The 17,211-nt window shown below is 45.7% G+C and overlaps 1 protein-coding gene across 1 annotated transcript in view; it reads left to right on the forward strand.

The window, feature by feature from the left end:
• PAPPA (pappalysin 1) overlaps positions 1 to 17,211 on the forward strand; it is a 178,370-nt gene that overhangs the window by 104,983 nt on the left and 56,176 nt on the right. Inside the window, 2 exon segments of the mRNA XM_009986772.2 lie at positions 2,130 to 2,285; positions 2,288 to 2,325. Of these exon segments, the coding sequence (XP_009985074.2) occupies positions 2,130 to 2,285; positions 2,288 to 2,325 (194 nt within the window).

Below are 17,211 nucleotides of genomic sequence, written 5' to 3' on the forward strand. Positions count from 1 at the left end.
CTTGCTCAAACTGGGACATAGTGCTCTGAGGCGGTGAGCTGCTTTGCGTTATCCCACTGTACTTGGGCACAGCAGAGACCTGGCCTACGCTTGGTACATCTCTGCCGAGAGAGGAGCAGAATGAGAGAATGCAGAAGAATAAGGTGCAGGAATCAAGAGCTTCCCTCCATGGCCATCACAGTTGCACGCTCTTTCTGCTCCTCCTTGAGCTGGCTAGGCACAGAATTGTCTCTCCCAGGGGTGAATGAGCCACACCGGTGTAGCACTGTGCCATCAGTAATAATCTCTGCAGAGAAACAAGGTACGGTACAGGGTTGTCCAAACTGAGGCTCTCAAGGCCTGTATGGTTCCTGAGCAGTTCAAGTACATGTTCCCAGCTGGGTGAGTGTCAGGTGAGGAGTAGCAGAGCCCTGCTGGCATCAGGGCTGTTTGGCAATCCAACCGTGGGAGCAGGCGAGGCAGCTGGGTCGCTGGGGCCACCACTGCTAGGTTGCCTTAGGGCCCATCTGCACGTTCACCCAAGCCCCTCTCACCGTGGAGGTAAAGGGACAACCCAGGCAGCCATCATCATCTTTTGTCTGTGAAGCACTCTCCCAAGGCTTCTCCTCTGAGCTCTTTGAGATGTGTGGCATATGTTTGGTGGCCGCCAACCATATATGAAGATTTGAAGATGAGACATGTAGGGTCAAAGAGTTTGGCCACCCTGGGAATATTCGCTCAGATGTGAGGCTGCACTCATACAGCTGAACGGCTTCAAGGTTCATGCCGGCTTCTTTTTGCCAGCTCGGAGTGATGGCCCAGCAAATACACAGTTCCCCACACTTACCCACGTACACAAGTTGGCCACAGAGGTCGTGATGAAATGAAACCATAATGCAATTCTTCCCTGATAAACTTCTCCATTCTTTCAAACTCACACCGTCTTAAGAACCTGGAATTTTGCACACGGGATTGGGAGGAAGGGAGGGGAAAAGGAGTGAAAGTCATTAAATAATTGAATTGCAATAAACTGATTTTTTTCTGGCTCATGATGGTATTTCACTGTGTAAACCAAGAGAAAAAATAAACAGGGGATTTAGTAGCTTGGAAGTAGCTCAAAATTGAGCAGCCTTTGGATTTTCTGACACCTAGCTTGAGATAGTCCAATGCTACTGACAGGACTATCCTTAGGGATCGTTTCCATCAGTCCAGCTAGCGGCTCTGGCTAATTTCCTACCATTTTTTCAGCAGGCTTATTTGCCAGACAAAAATACAACAGGCTGTCAGAACTGGATACCTCTGGGGACTGGCAATGATAATACAATACAAAATAGGATACCAACAGGTCAAAGGTTTCCATTTCACAGAGTACTCTAATGACTGAAAGTCATTATTGCTATGCAGTCTGTTTGAAAGGAGTAGATGGATCTCAGTTCAGTTTTTAATGGGCCAGTGTTACAGAAACAACCTCAAAAATTTTGGCATCTTTGTTGGCAGTCTCATTAGAGAAGCCACAGAATAAATGGACAAGGATAATAAAGTCTCCTGCTGCTTTTGATCCTTTCAGGTCAATCTGAGTCATGTTGGTTGAAGCTGTGTGTGTATGTGGCAAGCTTGCCCTCACACTATGTGTCCGTATCTTCTCTTTGGATAAACAGATCTGTTTGGCCCTTTGGTCACTACGGCTGTGAACCTGGCAGTTTTCACCATCTCTAAATTCACAGTTGCTGCTGTTGTTGTTCTGCAGATATCTTTTAACAACAAAAAGGGAAACGTTGGAGACCAGACCCTCTGTTGGCATTTTTCCATTCGAGCTGATGGAATTATGCCAACACCACATTGTCTCTCTATGTATTTTCTATCTCCGCTTTCTTCTGTTTCCATCCCTTTAAATGGAGATAGACGAAAATAAGCAGAAAATCATTTACATTAGGAAATGTCTCGGGGGAGATGCCAAATACAAAAGTTGACTATTGTTGCTTGGCTTTCTTAAAATCACCTTGCTATTGCCTAGAAGCAACCAACACTTCACTTCCCAGTGACATGGTCCAGCAGTACATTATCACTGATGTTCTCAGGTCCTAGTAACTAGATTGCAGACTTGTGTAGCCAGACCTTTGTGATTTCTCTTCTCCACTTTCTCCTGGCAGATGAACCCAGCAGGTGCTATTTCCACGATGGTGATGGAGTATGTGAAGAATTCGAGCAAATGACCAGCATCAAAGACTGTGGCGTTTACACTCCCAAAGGCTTCCTCGACCAGTGGGCTTCCAATGTCTCTGTCTCACATCACAGTGACCAGCAGTGCCAGGATGGGTGGTCATCGGTCAGCCAGCAGCAACCCAGGTAAGGAAAGCATACTGACTTTCCCCTCCGGGAAAGCAAAGTCCAGCAAGGAGCAACATTCATGAGCATAGCTAAGATGGTCAGCGTTCATGTGTGATGTTACCCCCGCCTGTTCACTCACCAGTTCACCAAGGAAGGCTTCTGACAGCAGTTTCTCACTTCCTGAGCCTGGTTAGTAGCGATGAGTTGAAATTCAGTTCCAATCATCCAACTGAAAACTGGCTGAAGTTGAAGTCTGCTTGACTCGATAAGCTGTGTAAGAGTCACCTCGACTAACATCACCTAAAAGACTAGACAGGCTCTCTGCAGCTAGCACAGGGTACTGCCTTGTGGCGATGAGTTCTGAAGGCTAATGCTGAATAACACAAAAGAGTGTTCTTTCTTTTTTAATAGTTTTGTGTTTTCTGTCTCCCAGTTTCATAAAGCACCCTATTGTTCTATTCTGAGAAAGGTCCTGTCCATTCCCAAAGCCATTCATCAGCTTTAACCCCCTTCTTACATGTCTCCTTTGTAACATAAATAGCTCCAGTTACCATAACTTTACCTTTTGTCTCCCTGAGAGAATTAGATCCAAATGAGTTCAAAAAGACATTAGATAAATGGCTGGAAAACAGAGCTGTGCACAGCGCAGATGCAACAGTCTAGATGCAACCCACTGACTCAGGAAAGCCCACATTGCTTATTGTTGGGTTTTTTAGAGGATACAGCAGGGAAAAGATCATCATATAGAAGAGCTGCTTCGTATATTCCTCCTTCAGCATCCACCGTGTCCCTCGCTGGAGATAGAGCCGTGAACTAGGTGGCCTTTTGGTTTGATGCAGCAAAGTTATTCCTACAGTCTAATTATCTGGGAGGTGTCGTGAGTGGGCAGTGCTGAGAGGAATGCCGTGTCACAGATATGACAAGCAGACTTCTCCATGAATAGTAAATGCGAAGCATTTCCAGTTGGCTTGCAAGAGAAAACATCCTTATCCAAGAGTCTTGGCCTTGTTCGCATTGCACAAGTCTGTAACAAATTAATGACCAGGTCAGTTTTAAATGCACAAAGCGTGGTTAGCTGGCATAGTACCAAGACAGAATCCCGAGCCCAGTATTGCCTTTTTGTCATGGTCTCATTTATTATTTCACACTGTAAAAGGAACTTTCCTCTGGACCTCTACCAGTGCCTTCGTAACTTCTTTCTCATTCGAGTTCCTCGTCCTGTAGAGCTGTTCAAAGCCCACTGTCTCCAGTTCAGGTGCTGCTTTATGTGCGTGTCCCCAAGCACTCTGTCCCCGTGCAGCCACTCTAGAGAGCTGCCCTGATTTTCTCCTAAAGCACTGGGAGAAACGCAACCATGCCATGTGGTAGGTAACATATGGTCCTGTGGTGGAAAACCCACCACCGCGCACACGAGCAGCAGAAAGCCCTGCTGTGTAGCCACAACTCAGGCGCGTTTGTTGTACCCAGATGAGATGAAGTTGTCACAGCCCTTGTTAAAAAAAAAAAAAAAGGCAAAAAAAAAAAGCTGTTGTATTTATAGGCAGAGCACTAGCATATCACACACTGGCAGAGTGAATGGGAACATGCCTGCTGCTATTGCCTGGCCCCTGGGGAGATAACAGTGTGCTATTTACTTCCAGCAAAAGGAATTTTTGCTTTAGCTCAGCTGGTCCTATTACACCAGTTTGAGTGCATGGGGTTCATTGACCTTTCTAATCATATATGTTGAGAAAGTCTTTGTTTTCCCCAGGAGCAAGACAGCCTCATCTGCTCGTGAAAGCACCTGACTTGTCACTCTGGAGAGGTTAGGTGGGGCAGCAGGTCATCAGTCTGTTAGCTAGCGGAGATGAAAATTAACCTAAGATCTCCTCTAATCACCGCGTGTAATGATCACTGGTGTGTAAACATGTTTGGCTTCATTATCTGCACAAGCATTGAGCCTCAGGGTTTTTTTGTATTGATGAAAGGAGCACCTTTCCTCACCCAGATATCTTTCAGAGTAGGTTGTGTGCTTGCTGGCGTTGTGCAAACTTTTCGTGTTGTTGCTGGGTAGTTTCCTGATTAATCAGAGTGGCATTTGTGTTGGCTTCTCATCAAGAATGCCATGAAAGATATGTTTGAGTGCAGTGCACAGCAATATACAGAATACATAAGCTGCCTGTTAGCCATCCCTGTTTCTTATAATTGCCCCAGCGGTCTCAAGGTACTTTAAAGCATTTTAAGCATATCCTTTATGATTTAAAATGTTTCTCATCCTGAGGTATCTCAACACCCATTTCTCTGCGTGACTGTCATAGTTTTGCCTAGGCTGTTTCTGAGGAGCGGGCATCGCAGGGTGGTTTGTTGTGGTATTTCTCAGCAATATGTGCCTGCGTGCACTTGTTTACTGTCGGAGGATTGTGAACACAAACTGGAGAACACTTTCTTATTATTGTAGGGGTTGCTTCTGTGGACTGACCACCCCACGCCTGTTTGCTCAGTTCACCTAAGACATTGCCCGTTTCTGCAGAGGTTGTTTGTTCCTTAGAAGTAGGGTGCCCATCCTTGCTTATTATTTTGAGATGGATCTTACATGCTGGTCCTGACTTGTTAGTATGAGGCTGCTGAATGGCAACATGCTAAGGGAGGGAAAAAAAAAAGTTCACAGAATAAGATTTGGTTTGAACAACAAATGCTTACAAAGAATGACACAGTCTTGGCGAAGAGATACACATTTGAAAAATGGAAAGGTCAAACAGCCCCCTCCTTTGAACAAGCACTCTTTCTGCAGAAGCAGGACTGATAGACAGCCACTTCTACTTTCCTGGCAGCCACTCTTCAGTGATGATTAAGAAATATTCTCAGTACTGACAGCATCATATTTAGGGCCAAAGAGGACCAGTCAGCAACATTGCACCAGCACAGAAATGTGAGCACCGATGCAGGGTATTCTTACGGTTTGATTTCTAATCTGGTGTCCTCCGCACGTCTTGAAGCAGATGCAGCTCAGTCCCCGTCGTCGACTGCAGGAGGAATTCAGCAATAAGGGCTTTGCACACTCTTGGGCTGCTCTTTTCCCTGCTGCTCTTGCTGTGAGTTGTAAACAGCCTCTCCTGCCATCCACCGTGTTTGAAATATTATCAGTGTTGATGTACTGGTTGTGCAGGGTTTGCTGCTGCCCTGTTTATTTCTCGGGGCCTCTCTCGTGCTAAAGATTATTGACGCTAGCATTAAGTCATCAGCTGGTGTATGCTGGCAAAGACTACAAAAAGACAGTAGCACTAGGCAGATTTATACTAGCTAAAGGACAGATCCAGTAGGCATAAACAAACAGACACAAGGTGCTTTGGCTGATCTGTTTTGTGAATAGCTGCAATTTTTTCTCTATTGGAAGTTCTCAGGGACTTATTTCCCTCACTGGTTTGTACACAGCTAGGATCAGCCTCGTTGTTACCAGCAGGAGGGGTAGGACATGGCCTCCCGACACCAAGTTCAGCACACCTGGGCTTGACAAGACATGAGTTTAAAAAGCCAACTCATGGTGTACCTGGACGATCCCCATTGTATCATCACTGCTGAAGCTGCACGAGCGAGGAGTGTCAAGTAGAAACATGCAATGTGAATTAGATCACTGTAAAAGGTTGTCTGTCCTGTAGGGTTCAAGAAACCAGGGTCTTGCAATGGCCTTAGTCAACTCAATCTCCATGCTCTCATTGCACGCAAGTTTTGTTTTGCCACAGTTTACGCTGGATGATGTGAATTAGCTTATGTGTTAGTCTCTCCTTCTAGAGTAGGTTGTACTGCGCAGGAAGGATTTGAATATTTTGTTGAAGTGTCTTTTCTATACAGATGTGCCTTTGGAGAAGTCTGACAGGCCTGTTTCAGAAGAGTTGCTCTGTGACTTGGGCAAGGGGAGCAGAGGCAGGTGGGTGCAGACCAACTACGGGAGGCTGGAGATGCCATTGCTCCGTTCCTCTTGCTGCTGACACTCCTGCTTTTAGAGGACTGATTGGTCTGTGGTTTCCCTTTGGACCTTTATAACAGAGAATTCTAAGAAGGGACTATGGATCTTCAGGTGGCTTATTGCTGACCTTGTTACTCCTGTCAGAGCAATGTGCGCTCAAGACTTGGAAGTTGGTCTGTCCATTGGTGGTTTAGAGGGACAGTCCTCCAGTAGCTACGCCTTTCGTTGCATTTCCTCCCAGTTGCATGGAAGTTGTTTAGACCAAGTAACCATATATATATATACACACACACAAAATAATTTTTTTTTCTTATTATGCCATTGTTTGAACTTGATTTTCCTCTGTACGGAAAAAGCTGCCCAGCTCAGGCACAGTTAACCGAAAGGAGACTCTTTCCCGAGGCTGCTCACAGACAGATCCTGGGATTCGTTTTTGTTCCCAGACAGACGAACACACCCTGTTCTCCTCTGGGTACCCCACAGGGGCTGCTATGGAGTAAGAAGTTGTGGAAGAGGATTCTTATTACATCTTCCCACAAACAGAGGCCCCCTCCTGCCCCCGTTAGAGTTCCCACAATTGCACTCACCCAGACTCACTGCAACAAACCTAGTCTTCCACCAGCAGCAGCAAGAGGTCTAGAATTGCAGTATGTCTGAAGTTGCCCACAAAAGGAGAAGACAGGAGCGCAAAAATACTGTGAATACTGGAAGAAATAACATGGTAGAGCAAGGGCTCCAAGAGTGGTAAGAAAATACTGTAAGAAAATTGAAGAGAAAGATGATGAAGTTCTCTGCCATACAGTTTTATTCTGTCTAATAAATATAACACTGAAGATAATTCCCCAAAGATCCAGCAAAGCCAATGAATAGAGTAATCTTGAACAGGAGTGGGAAGAGAGGAAACCTGCAACTTTTAATGGAGAACCCATTCCTTTCCTTTGGGGTGATCTTGCTGAGAAGAGGGAGGGTGTCTGTCTGTCGACTCTGCAAGTGGCCCTTTTTGAACTTCCCAATTCACAGCCAAGTCCTGTTGCTCTTCAACGGTAAGAGTTTTGTTGTGGTTGGAGGGATAAAAAAATCCTCATTTTTAATAAGATGATTTGCTTTGCAAATGTCTTTGTTATTTATAGCCGAGCCAGGCTTTGAACCACTAATCTCTGGAGGATGAGGGCAAAATCCCACTAAGAAAAACCATTAATGGAGGAACTATGAGTGATCAGAGACCAGTTCTGCAAAAAGATGAACTGGACACCATGCACAGACTGTCACAAAAGGAATGTAGGTTTGCTGTACGCATCTGAGCTCGTTTCCAGTACTGACTGATCCACCAAAAGGCCTCAGCTTAGGTTACAGAGTCTCCAAGTCTAAAGTTAGTTCAGGGAGTCCAAAATTTCATCTTTATTTCAGCCTTCCCTTGGATACTACAGACCAGCCAGTTTGGTCTTTTGCCTGAAGGCTGGAAAGTTGCATCACGAGCCTGGCCCTGACCGTCAGGCAAATTCAGACTGAGATGCTGCTTCTTTGGCTTAAGTGATAATATGTTTTCATATTTTTTCAATGTACATGGATTAATTAAACCTTATCACAGCCACACTGCTTGATTTCCGTTCCATTTAATAGGGGTAGAAAGCGGAGCACAGAAAGGTAAAGCTACTGTTTGAGGATTAAACCTCAATATCCTTCAGAGATGTTTTAGACACTGGGCATTATTGAGTCCAAACCTCCCCAGGACTGTGAAGCTCAGGACTTCTTGAATGGGAAATGTTCATTTCTTAGATAAAAAGAAAACTGGTCAGGGCCTGCTGAGAGTCGCTGTCTGGGAGCAGAGACCTGGAAGGGTTTTGGGGTCATTAAATCTGCATTTTAGCTCTCTGAGCTACCTCCCATCATCTGATTTGTGAATTAATCAGTCTTTATCCTAGCACAGTTTGGCTGTTTGTTCCCAGTACAAAAGGAGTGGAAAACTATCCCACCAGCTCCTTGCTTTAATGGCTAGAAACATTGTTTCCCACCCACCTTGCTGGGAAAGCTGGATTTTGCAACCTTTCTGTCCAAGAAACTTCACTGGTCCTTACTTGCAGGTTTGCATTGCTGCTTTGGCTTGTTGGAGGAGGTGGTCCATGCGAAGGGCCCGCATCAAGGTGAGGGATGCTACAAAGATGTGTGCTAACATCAGTGCCATGGCTCCTGCTCAGGAATGATCTCAGTGTTCTGGGGAGGTCACTGAAGCAAAATGAAGTGAGAAATGGGATTTCTAAGTAGGCTGGCTTGAAAAAGACTCAGTTGTAGAGAGACGGCCGAGAAAGAGCCATACCCTTAAGGTCAATCCAAAGCCAGCTGGAGAAAAGGGGATGCTGCCCATCACCTGGCTGTCTGCTTCCTGCTGAGACAGACAGTGATTCCGTCCCTCTCACCCCTCCATCCCCATGTCTTCCAGTTCTCCTCTGCTCCTGGCAGTAGTAAACCAGCAGACCCCATGGCTGCTGTCGTAGCCTCTGGCTGATTTGTGTAAGGAGAGGACAGAGAGAACACAATGAGATGTCAGAGGAGATTCCAAGCAATTTTGCCAAACACTCATGGGATATTTTTTCTTTCCACTCCCCTCCCCCCTTAGTTTTTAGAATAATTTTTCAAGAGCACATATGCAAGTCATCTAAGGGAAACAGAACAGTGAGTACCAGGGGCTGGTACACTGTGTTCCCTTTGTGTACTGTAGAGAAAATAGATAAAAGAAACAAAGGATGATGCAGAGAGCAAAGCAGCCATCAGTACTCTCAGAGAGGTTCAGTCTGACCTTTTCAGAGATGAAGGTCAAACCAAAAATCCTCAGGTGCCAGAAATTGGTCCCGTCTTCCTAGGACCAGGAGACATTTACCACGAATGAAATGAGAGCAGAATTCCATGCCATTTGTTGTTGCTAGAGGCAAGAAGAAAAGCAAGAAAGGAATATTGTCTTGGATAATAATAAGGATTATGTGCTTCTTTAAGAAGTTACTTACCATTTTATGATCATATCTGCTGTACACCCAGCCGCCCACCCAGATTGCACGCGGTGCTAGAAAACAGCTCGGACCCCCCCGGCACCGGTGAGCTGGAAAGCTGGACCCCACGACAGCGGCGATGCTCGTTAGCATGCACTCTTCTGAAAGGAGACCCCCCTCCTCAGCCCTTGCCCCTCAACCTGCCAGTCTCTCCATCTGCTGTTGCTGCTCACAAGCCTTTAGATGCAGAGCATGTCCAGCCGTAAGCGTGGGATAGCTCTCCTGCATCCCATCCGGGTTGTTTGTCTTGGGTCCTTCTCCATTCAGAGCAGAATGATTTTGCATAAATGCATCGACACGTCTGCTTTGTTCATGCATGAAGGGTTCTTGGCGTTTCTCATCCCACCCCCGCCCCGGCCATCTTCTCCCTACCCCCCTGGCATGTAGCTTCTCCAGCTTTTGCATGATTTCCCTGTGCAACAGCAAATAAACCTGAAGCATTGCCAGTCAATCAAGCGCAGTTAAAAATACCCAGTCGATTATTTTGGACAGAGTTAAAACAAGCGATCGGAAGGAGGGGATGGAAAAGGGTGCAAGAGCAAAGCCGTAATGGCCTTTACTATGTAATTTGGTTTCATGTTCTGCACAAGAAAACATGTAAAATATGTAAACAGAGCTCTCCAGGATTGTAATGTAGCTACAAAGCCACAGATATACAGGCAGGCAGGGTGCTGTTCTTCAGCAGAACGGAATGCCATCCCCAAAACCACACCATCATTTCTTTAAGCCTGAAAGTAAACTTTCTCATGCCAGGAGCGGAGAATTTATTTTTCCTTTTAAATGAAGGATTGTCTGCAGTACTTGTTCAGAGTACTGTAGGCATTTTAGCCCACGTTGTCATAAGAGACCTCGTAGTTGAATGCCACGGAATTTTAGGGTGTTCATCTTGAGATGTCTCTAAAAGGCATTGTTTTTGGAGGATGGTGCTTACCCAGCACTGTCCTGAAGGTCTCTCAAGCCAGTCCCTCTGTCCCTACCTGGAGATAAGTATCTGCTTTAAAAAGGAAAAACAAACAAACAAACAAACAAAACTGGGGACCATTTGGATAGGGTCTTGAGCTGCTCTAAGTCTCTCTTGAATCGTGCTGCCTTAGTTGGAGCCGTAACTGTTGAGGAACCTCAAATCCATGCTCATTTGTGGAAATACTGCCTGTAAAGTTGGAGGGTCGCTGTTTCCTCTGAGGTCATTTCAGTGGTGAATCTGACAAGAAGACATGATTCACCCAGCTGGTAAGTGGGCCCAGCGACTCCTGCTATCAGCGGGAGCCTCCCCGGGTTTCCACTGTAGCCTCAGGGTCTGGCTGCAGCCTGTAATGCGTGCCAGGTAATGGTTATTTGCCTGATCAGTGCTTTTATCTCTCTGTGCTTGTACCTGCTCACTGGGAGAAGCCCTTATTTCAGGAGAACCTCAAATTCTGCTTAGCAGTTTTGGTCATTGGGCCAGAATCATTACTCTTAGCACTTTGGGCAGTGGACTTACTTTCCCATTTTTTAATAATTAACCCTTGCATCATTGCTCTCAGAGAAGACAAGTCTCTTTTCAGAGAGGAAAAGCTGAAGCACAGGGTACACATGACCTTCTTTCCACCTTTGTCCATCCAAATATCTTTGAAAAAATCTGCCCTTCTAGCAGAGCAGGTCTGTTCCTGGTGCACTGCACTGAGTTTGCACTGTGACCCTTACCTGCTGGAAAAGGAAAGCCTCATTGTAGGGAAATTTAACTGTTTCCCAGTGGTCATTACTGGTGGGAAATGCTGAGCCTCGCAGTTGTGAGTTCCTCCATCCCCTGTGCTCCCAGTCCATCCACTCAGAGTCTTCTCCTGGGATGCAGTGAGGCTAAAGGAGCCATGAGCTTCCTCTCACAGATGGTGCTCGTACTTTAATCCTCCAGTAACTGGGGCGAGGGCAGTTGGGAGTTTCTGGGAACTCTCCTACTGGCCTGGGACATCAAGGATGAAACGCTACAAGTGGTCTTTTGGTTTAATTTGTTGGAGTTTGAGGTTTATCAGATCAACCAGGGTTGTTCCAAGGTTAGAGGGAAGCGACAGGCTTCCCCAGACACCTGCAGCTAAACTTTTCCTTGGGTGCAGACGCACATGGGATGGAGGAAGCAACTGAGCCTTGCTCCATGGACTCTCCCTGTATGGGCCAAATCATTCAGAGGAATTTGTTCGCACAGCAGCGGTGGTTTCGTTATGCTGCAGTTTCAGTGGGAAAAGCCCGGTGAAGCAAGCAGGAACCTTCCAATTTGCATACCACAAGCCATGCCTTCAGGTATTAAGAAAGACAAGCCAGGGTTTAATCTTAATTAATGCACGCTGATGTAGGGTGGACTAGTTTGATGGGAAACCAAAAGACTTTGCCTGCTGAGGTGTAACCGTAGTCGGCTCCCCAGGACGGCACATGGTAGCTCTGCCCCATGTCCCCCCACCCTGCGCTCACTGGGAGCTCTGCCGCAGCCGTACCTCCCGCTATTACATTCAGGGCCTCTTCCCTATGCATCATCTCCCTGGATGTATCCAATTAAGGCCTGTTGACAGCCCAGAGCAGACTTATACCCTTAGGATTAGAGGCATGTGTACGTCTTCATATAGGGAAGGACAACAACGGGGTGTCTGGCTGGCTCGCTGGGGCTGCGGGGTGGGAAGCTGAGCAGCTTGGGGAGGGAAAAGGAGCTAGGGAGAGAGAGATTCGCACCCCCAATTATCCTCACATGTAGAAACGCTGTGTGATGACGGTTGCGTGTGGTTTACACAGCATGTTTACATGGTCCATAACCCTAAACAAAGCTGAAAAGCACAACTTCAACTCTGGAAATAAAAGCGCTGGAAACCCCTGGTTTTCTGCACATGAGAAAGTTTTGTTCTTTAAACACACAGATGTTTTTAAACGAAAAAATCACTCTTTTGACCTTTCCTGAATGTGATCATGTGGTCAGAGCTGACATTAACCACTGCACGGCTGTTTGCTTCAGCCGCAGGCGAAGCTTAGCGAGCAATCTTCAGAGCTCGTGGTAGCACCTGCGTTGTCTCACAGCTCTTGGAAGATGCTACTGTGCCCCGTGTGCACTTGGGGCGTTCAGGGGAGGTGGGGTTATGTACGGGGCTACTTAGGGTCTACTCCTGCCATGCTGGAAACGAATGCGTTGTGGGTTTTTGCCTCCTTGATAGCTGAAAAATAGGTGGCTTAATTTTTTTCCTATTCGTCTCTTTTCCTATCAGAAACGTTGCCCAAGTGCTTCCAAGCATCTCTGTCCACCTCAGCCAGGTGTTATTCTAATAGAGAACTCCTCATCGAGCTGAAGTTCTTTAGGGATTTGTTGTTGTTGCTCTGGGGCTTTCTCTAACTAGCTGTGTACTTTCTGCATCCAAGCAAATTTGTAGGACCAGGTTTGGGAAGGAAGCAGGGGTTGCTACCAAATGGATTGTAACAAGCCCAATCCTGCTTTGCCTTGCAGGAGTGCCAAACCAGCAAAACTACGATGAATCCAGTGAGTCGGTTCCACTAATAAATCATTAAAATGTATTTAAGATCCTCCTAAAGTGCAATGCACATTCTGCCTTTGGTTTTCCGATGCCAGCTGTTCCCAAATGACACGCTCCAGTCAAAAGAAAAACAAACACAAAAAAAGACTTTTGCTCTACTCATCAGGGGTAGAAGCTTATGGGATGGGATTGTTTTCCTTTGCTGCAGCACCCCCACGGGCAGCCTTGGCCCGCAGTGAAATGGAAGCTTCTCCACAGTGGACCTTGCTGGTTCAAGTCAGAGACAGGCAGTTCGGGAACCCGAGTGTGCAGCCAACAATATGTTCTGGCTACTGTATTTGTTTAACCTCACTCTCCAGTGGATGGATATACAGTCTGTTAAAGCACTTATCAGTCTATAATACCTTCACACATTTGTGAACGGCAGTGTGCAAGTTGTAGACAGGAGCTTTTGCCACGATTGAAAATATCTTTTAGCTTTAATGAGGCTGATGTTTGCAAAACTAAAAGTATAAGGTGGTGTTTGGGCACTGTTTCTTCATGCTGTCTGTCTAGGGGTTTGCATTTGGCTGCTATTTCTACTGGTAGATGTATTTGTGAATTTGAACAGAATAGCAGAATGCAATTCAGGGCTAATTCTAAGAATTATGCCTCCTAGATAAGATCCTGGCAGTGGTGGGATGGAAAATGCTGTTGTTCGGGAGCAGCATCTTTATGTCCTACTGCTGTGTTGAAGAAAAAGCAAATGTCTGACATGAATAAACAGGAGCACATGGCAAATTGCTGGGTTACGCTTTGATGTGCTTCGTATGAGACTGTATTCTGCGTTGCTGTGCACTTGGAGCCATCACTGGCTTTTGCATCCTTTTGGCGTGTGTTGCTGAATGGTAAAAGAAGCAGGGGCACGTACAAACGGCAACCGTGAGCACAAACGCTGGTGTTTTCTTGTGGGCTTGTGCAAAAGTTAAGTTGATTCTTAAATCCCATTAGCGTAATTATTTCTTCTTTACTGACTCTTTTCCTGTCGTTTCTGGCCCTGGCTCAACTGATGTCTTTGGGGTGATCCTTTGAACCATGCAAAAATCATCTGGTTAGGGTTTTGTTGTAAAATCAAAACTCCATGTTGTTTTTTCCACAGGTCCAGCTAGCATCCTAGATATTTTGATTACCCCTGGCTGGCTGTCAAAGCCAATGTGGGTTTGGGATAGGGCCAGTCAGAACTGATTTACAGTTTTTTCAGGTGTACCATGTGAAGTTTGTGGTTTTATGTGATTTTGATTTGAACTCACTGGTTTTAAATGAAGTTTGCTTTGAATCTGGAGATAACAGAAATTCAAAGGAAAGCTCAAAGAATGCAATTGAACGATTGAAATATATTGTTCATACAGGCTCTTTGGAAATGAAATAACTGCGGTTTTTGAGAAAGCTAAAGTTAATAACACACATTGAATACACCTGCAATCTGGGCCATCATCTAATGGAAATCCCTGTAGCTCCTATTCACTTTCCTGAAACTAAACCAACTTATATGACAAAACAAAACGGCCCTTACATCTCCCACTCATTTCTGAATCACAGCCCTGTGTTACATCCAAAACTCCCCAAGGAGATTTCCCTTTGGAAACAAACACTATCATTTTTATTGTAAAGTAGAGAAATTTATCATCATGTCACACTGCAAACAAACTATTGATACTGTGTCATATCGACTGCGGTGTTAAAGGTCACTTCCCAATTACTAAAAAATCCAGTCAAACCTTCAGCTGAAAATCTGGGCTCTGTGCTAAGAAAGCTGGAGTAATATGCTAATTGAATACTAAGTCTGCAAGGTCCAGACACCATCGGCTGCTCTGGATTCAAAGGGGAAATGGCTGTGCTGAGACTGGACATAGCAACTGGCAAGGGGGCTTTATTTCATCCTGTCGGAGACGTAATCTGCTTCCCAATCCCACAGCCAAATCCTGTTCTTCATTACACGGCTAAAATTGACAGATGAGATTTCCTCTTACTTCTGAGCCAACTTCTGAATCTGGGAGTAATAGAGCATCAGTGTGTTACCCCAGAAGTTTTATCGGCTTCCAGTTGATAAAGCGTTTCTGTTCATCACCTGCCTGCATGCCTTTGTCCTGGAGCAGGACATGCTGCAGTTTTTCATCTTTTGCCATCAAACCTTTAAGTACTCCAGTGAAAACAGGCAAAAAGAGACAAAGAGCTCAAAACTTAGTAAAACTGAGTTATGAGACACAGAGGACAAGGAGAGGTTTGGAACAGAAGATGCAGTTTGTAAGCATCAGAGGTAAGGGAAAGTCACTGCTGAGAAAGAAGCAGCAGACAAGAAGGTAAGAAGAGTCTTGAAAGAGCGAGGACACAACTTCGTCTCATCATGTTATGCTTATAACCTATGCTGCTGAATCTCAGATTTGATTGTGGGTTTTGGTTTTATTTTTACAACAACAGGGTATTTCAGACTCATCGTTAGTGCACATAAAAATTTAGTGTATGTACCATTTTGGAAAAAGTAACTTGGAATGCTTTCCTCCTTTTTAGAAGCCAACCTGAAACAACCCAATGCTGACTTTCATAGTTGGGCAGACAACTTCAGGTTGTTCAAGTCTTCTGACAAGGCAAATCCAGAATACTAGTGAAGAGACTAAAGCATTTCTGACCAGAATCTAGAAGAAGACTCAGAGCAAAATTTCTGATGTCCCTCGAGTAAGCCTGTGTGTACAGTTTCCCTCTGAGCTCTGTGGGCTCCTGAGGTTTGAAATGATCATAGAAATTGGCTGATTTTTGAAGTGTTTCTTGGAACCCAAATGGTGCCCTTTTTAATGGTTTAGCGCTCACTAATGTGGGCAATATCATTTTTTCTGTAACTCCAACCCAATTCCCAGCCTAAGCGAGAAGAACAGTGCAACAGCTTTCAGAACAGATTGGAGGTCTGTGCTGCAGTCAGCAAACTGGGTGGTGTCCATGTGGCAGTCAAGCTGCCTTATAACATTGGGCAATAAACAAGCAGGAACCTTTCTGATACTTCGCAACTACACCATAGTTTCTCATCCTTCATTAAGATTAACCTTAGGTCTGCAAGAACAATATCATATTTAAGAATAAAAGGTCTGGGTGACTGCCAACCTCCATGTCTGGCAATGGAGAGAGAAAGCTTTCATTTGTAAGGGATGTGTTAAAATGCTGCTTATGTCATGGTTGGGATTCTCTGGCATGTGTTGAGTTAAATATAAATAACATTTTGCAGAGCAGTTGGCTAAAAATTGTAGATTAATTAGGTTTCAGTATTATGGTTGAAATCTGTTCTTTAGCTGGATCTTCATACAACAGAACATGTCCTGTTTGTGCCTCCACGGATTTGTATCAGTCCATGAGTATTTCTGTGCCATCGTACAACCTCACTCAGGATGTTGTGTGCTCCACAAATAGATGGTACTGTGGGTTTTACCAGTAGATCCTGTTCCTGCTTATTCTGTGGTTGCTGCTTTGCAAATGGGGCAGGGTATAGCCCGTTTCATCCCAGAAACCCACAGTGTTGTCTGTCTCGGTGCAGAAGTGGCAGCAGCACAGTCCCCAGGAGAAAGGAGGGAGGGAGAGGCAGCAGCCGCGCGTTCGGGGCATGATAACCACTTCCACCCTCCACCCCCAGAAGGAGGTCACTGCCTGATGGCTTGTGATGGCCCTTCGCAGCCATACTTAGCTTGAAGACATGGTCTGGAGGAAGCCCCACCATGGGACAACAGATGGGATTTGGGGAGCAGACAGATCTGCGCATGGGAGATTTGCTCTGTTTACAGCCGCCTGCGGGCATGCAGACAGGCACGTCCACTCCAACCGCGGCGTCAGCCGTGTGCCAGAGCTGAGCAGGGCAGCATCCTCCTTTAAATAGCAGCTTTGCCTGTCTGCATTTAGAATTATTTTCATGTTACAATGTGAGAGACGACAACCACCAGCGTATGCGAAGCCTGCGGTGTCTGGCTGTGCTTGCTCGATGGGAAGGACAGAGCAGGATGGTGTCTGTTTGTGTTTAACCCACTCCTGCGGGGAGGTGTAACCTTCACACGTGCATGTGCTTGTTTGTCCCTTCTCTTTGTAATATCCGAGCACCTTTTTGTGACTAATGGCTTTTACCCTCAAGATACCTGTGTGACATGGGGAGATATCACCCTCATCTTACAGATGGGGCCCTCAGGCCTGGAAAAACCAAGTGCTGCCCAGAAGGTTGTAATGGGACCGTGTGCTGGGCACAGTCAGGTTGAGACCTAGTCCAGTGCCCAGTCTGCAGGATCAGTGATCCCTAACCTATAGTTTGTCTGCAACAGGAGCCCATCAACACAACTTAACATTGCCTGAAGTCATGGGATGGCTGGGAATCATTCACAAGGGTGCCTTCCAAAATTTGCTCTTCAGCAAATATTCCCATATTACT

This window comes from Tauraco erythrolophus, chromosome 22, assembly GCF_009769465.1.
Source record: "Tauraco erythrolophus isolate bTauEry1 chromosome 22, bTauEry1.pri, whole genome shotgun sequence".
In the NCBI taxonomy this organism is placed as follows: domain Eukaryota; kingdom Metazoa; phylum Chordata; class Aves; order Musophagiformes; family Musophagidae; genus Tauraco; species Tauraco erythrolophus.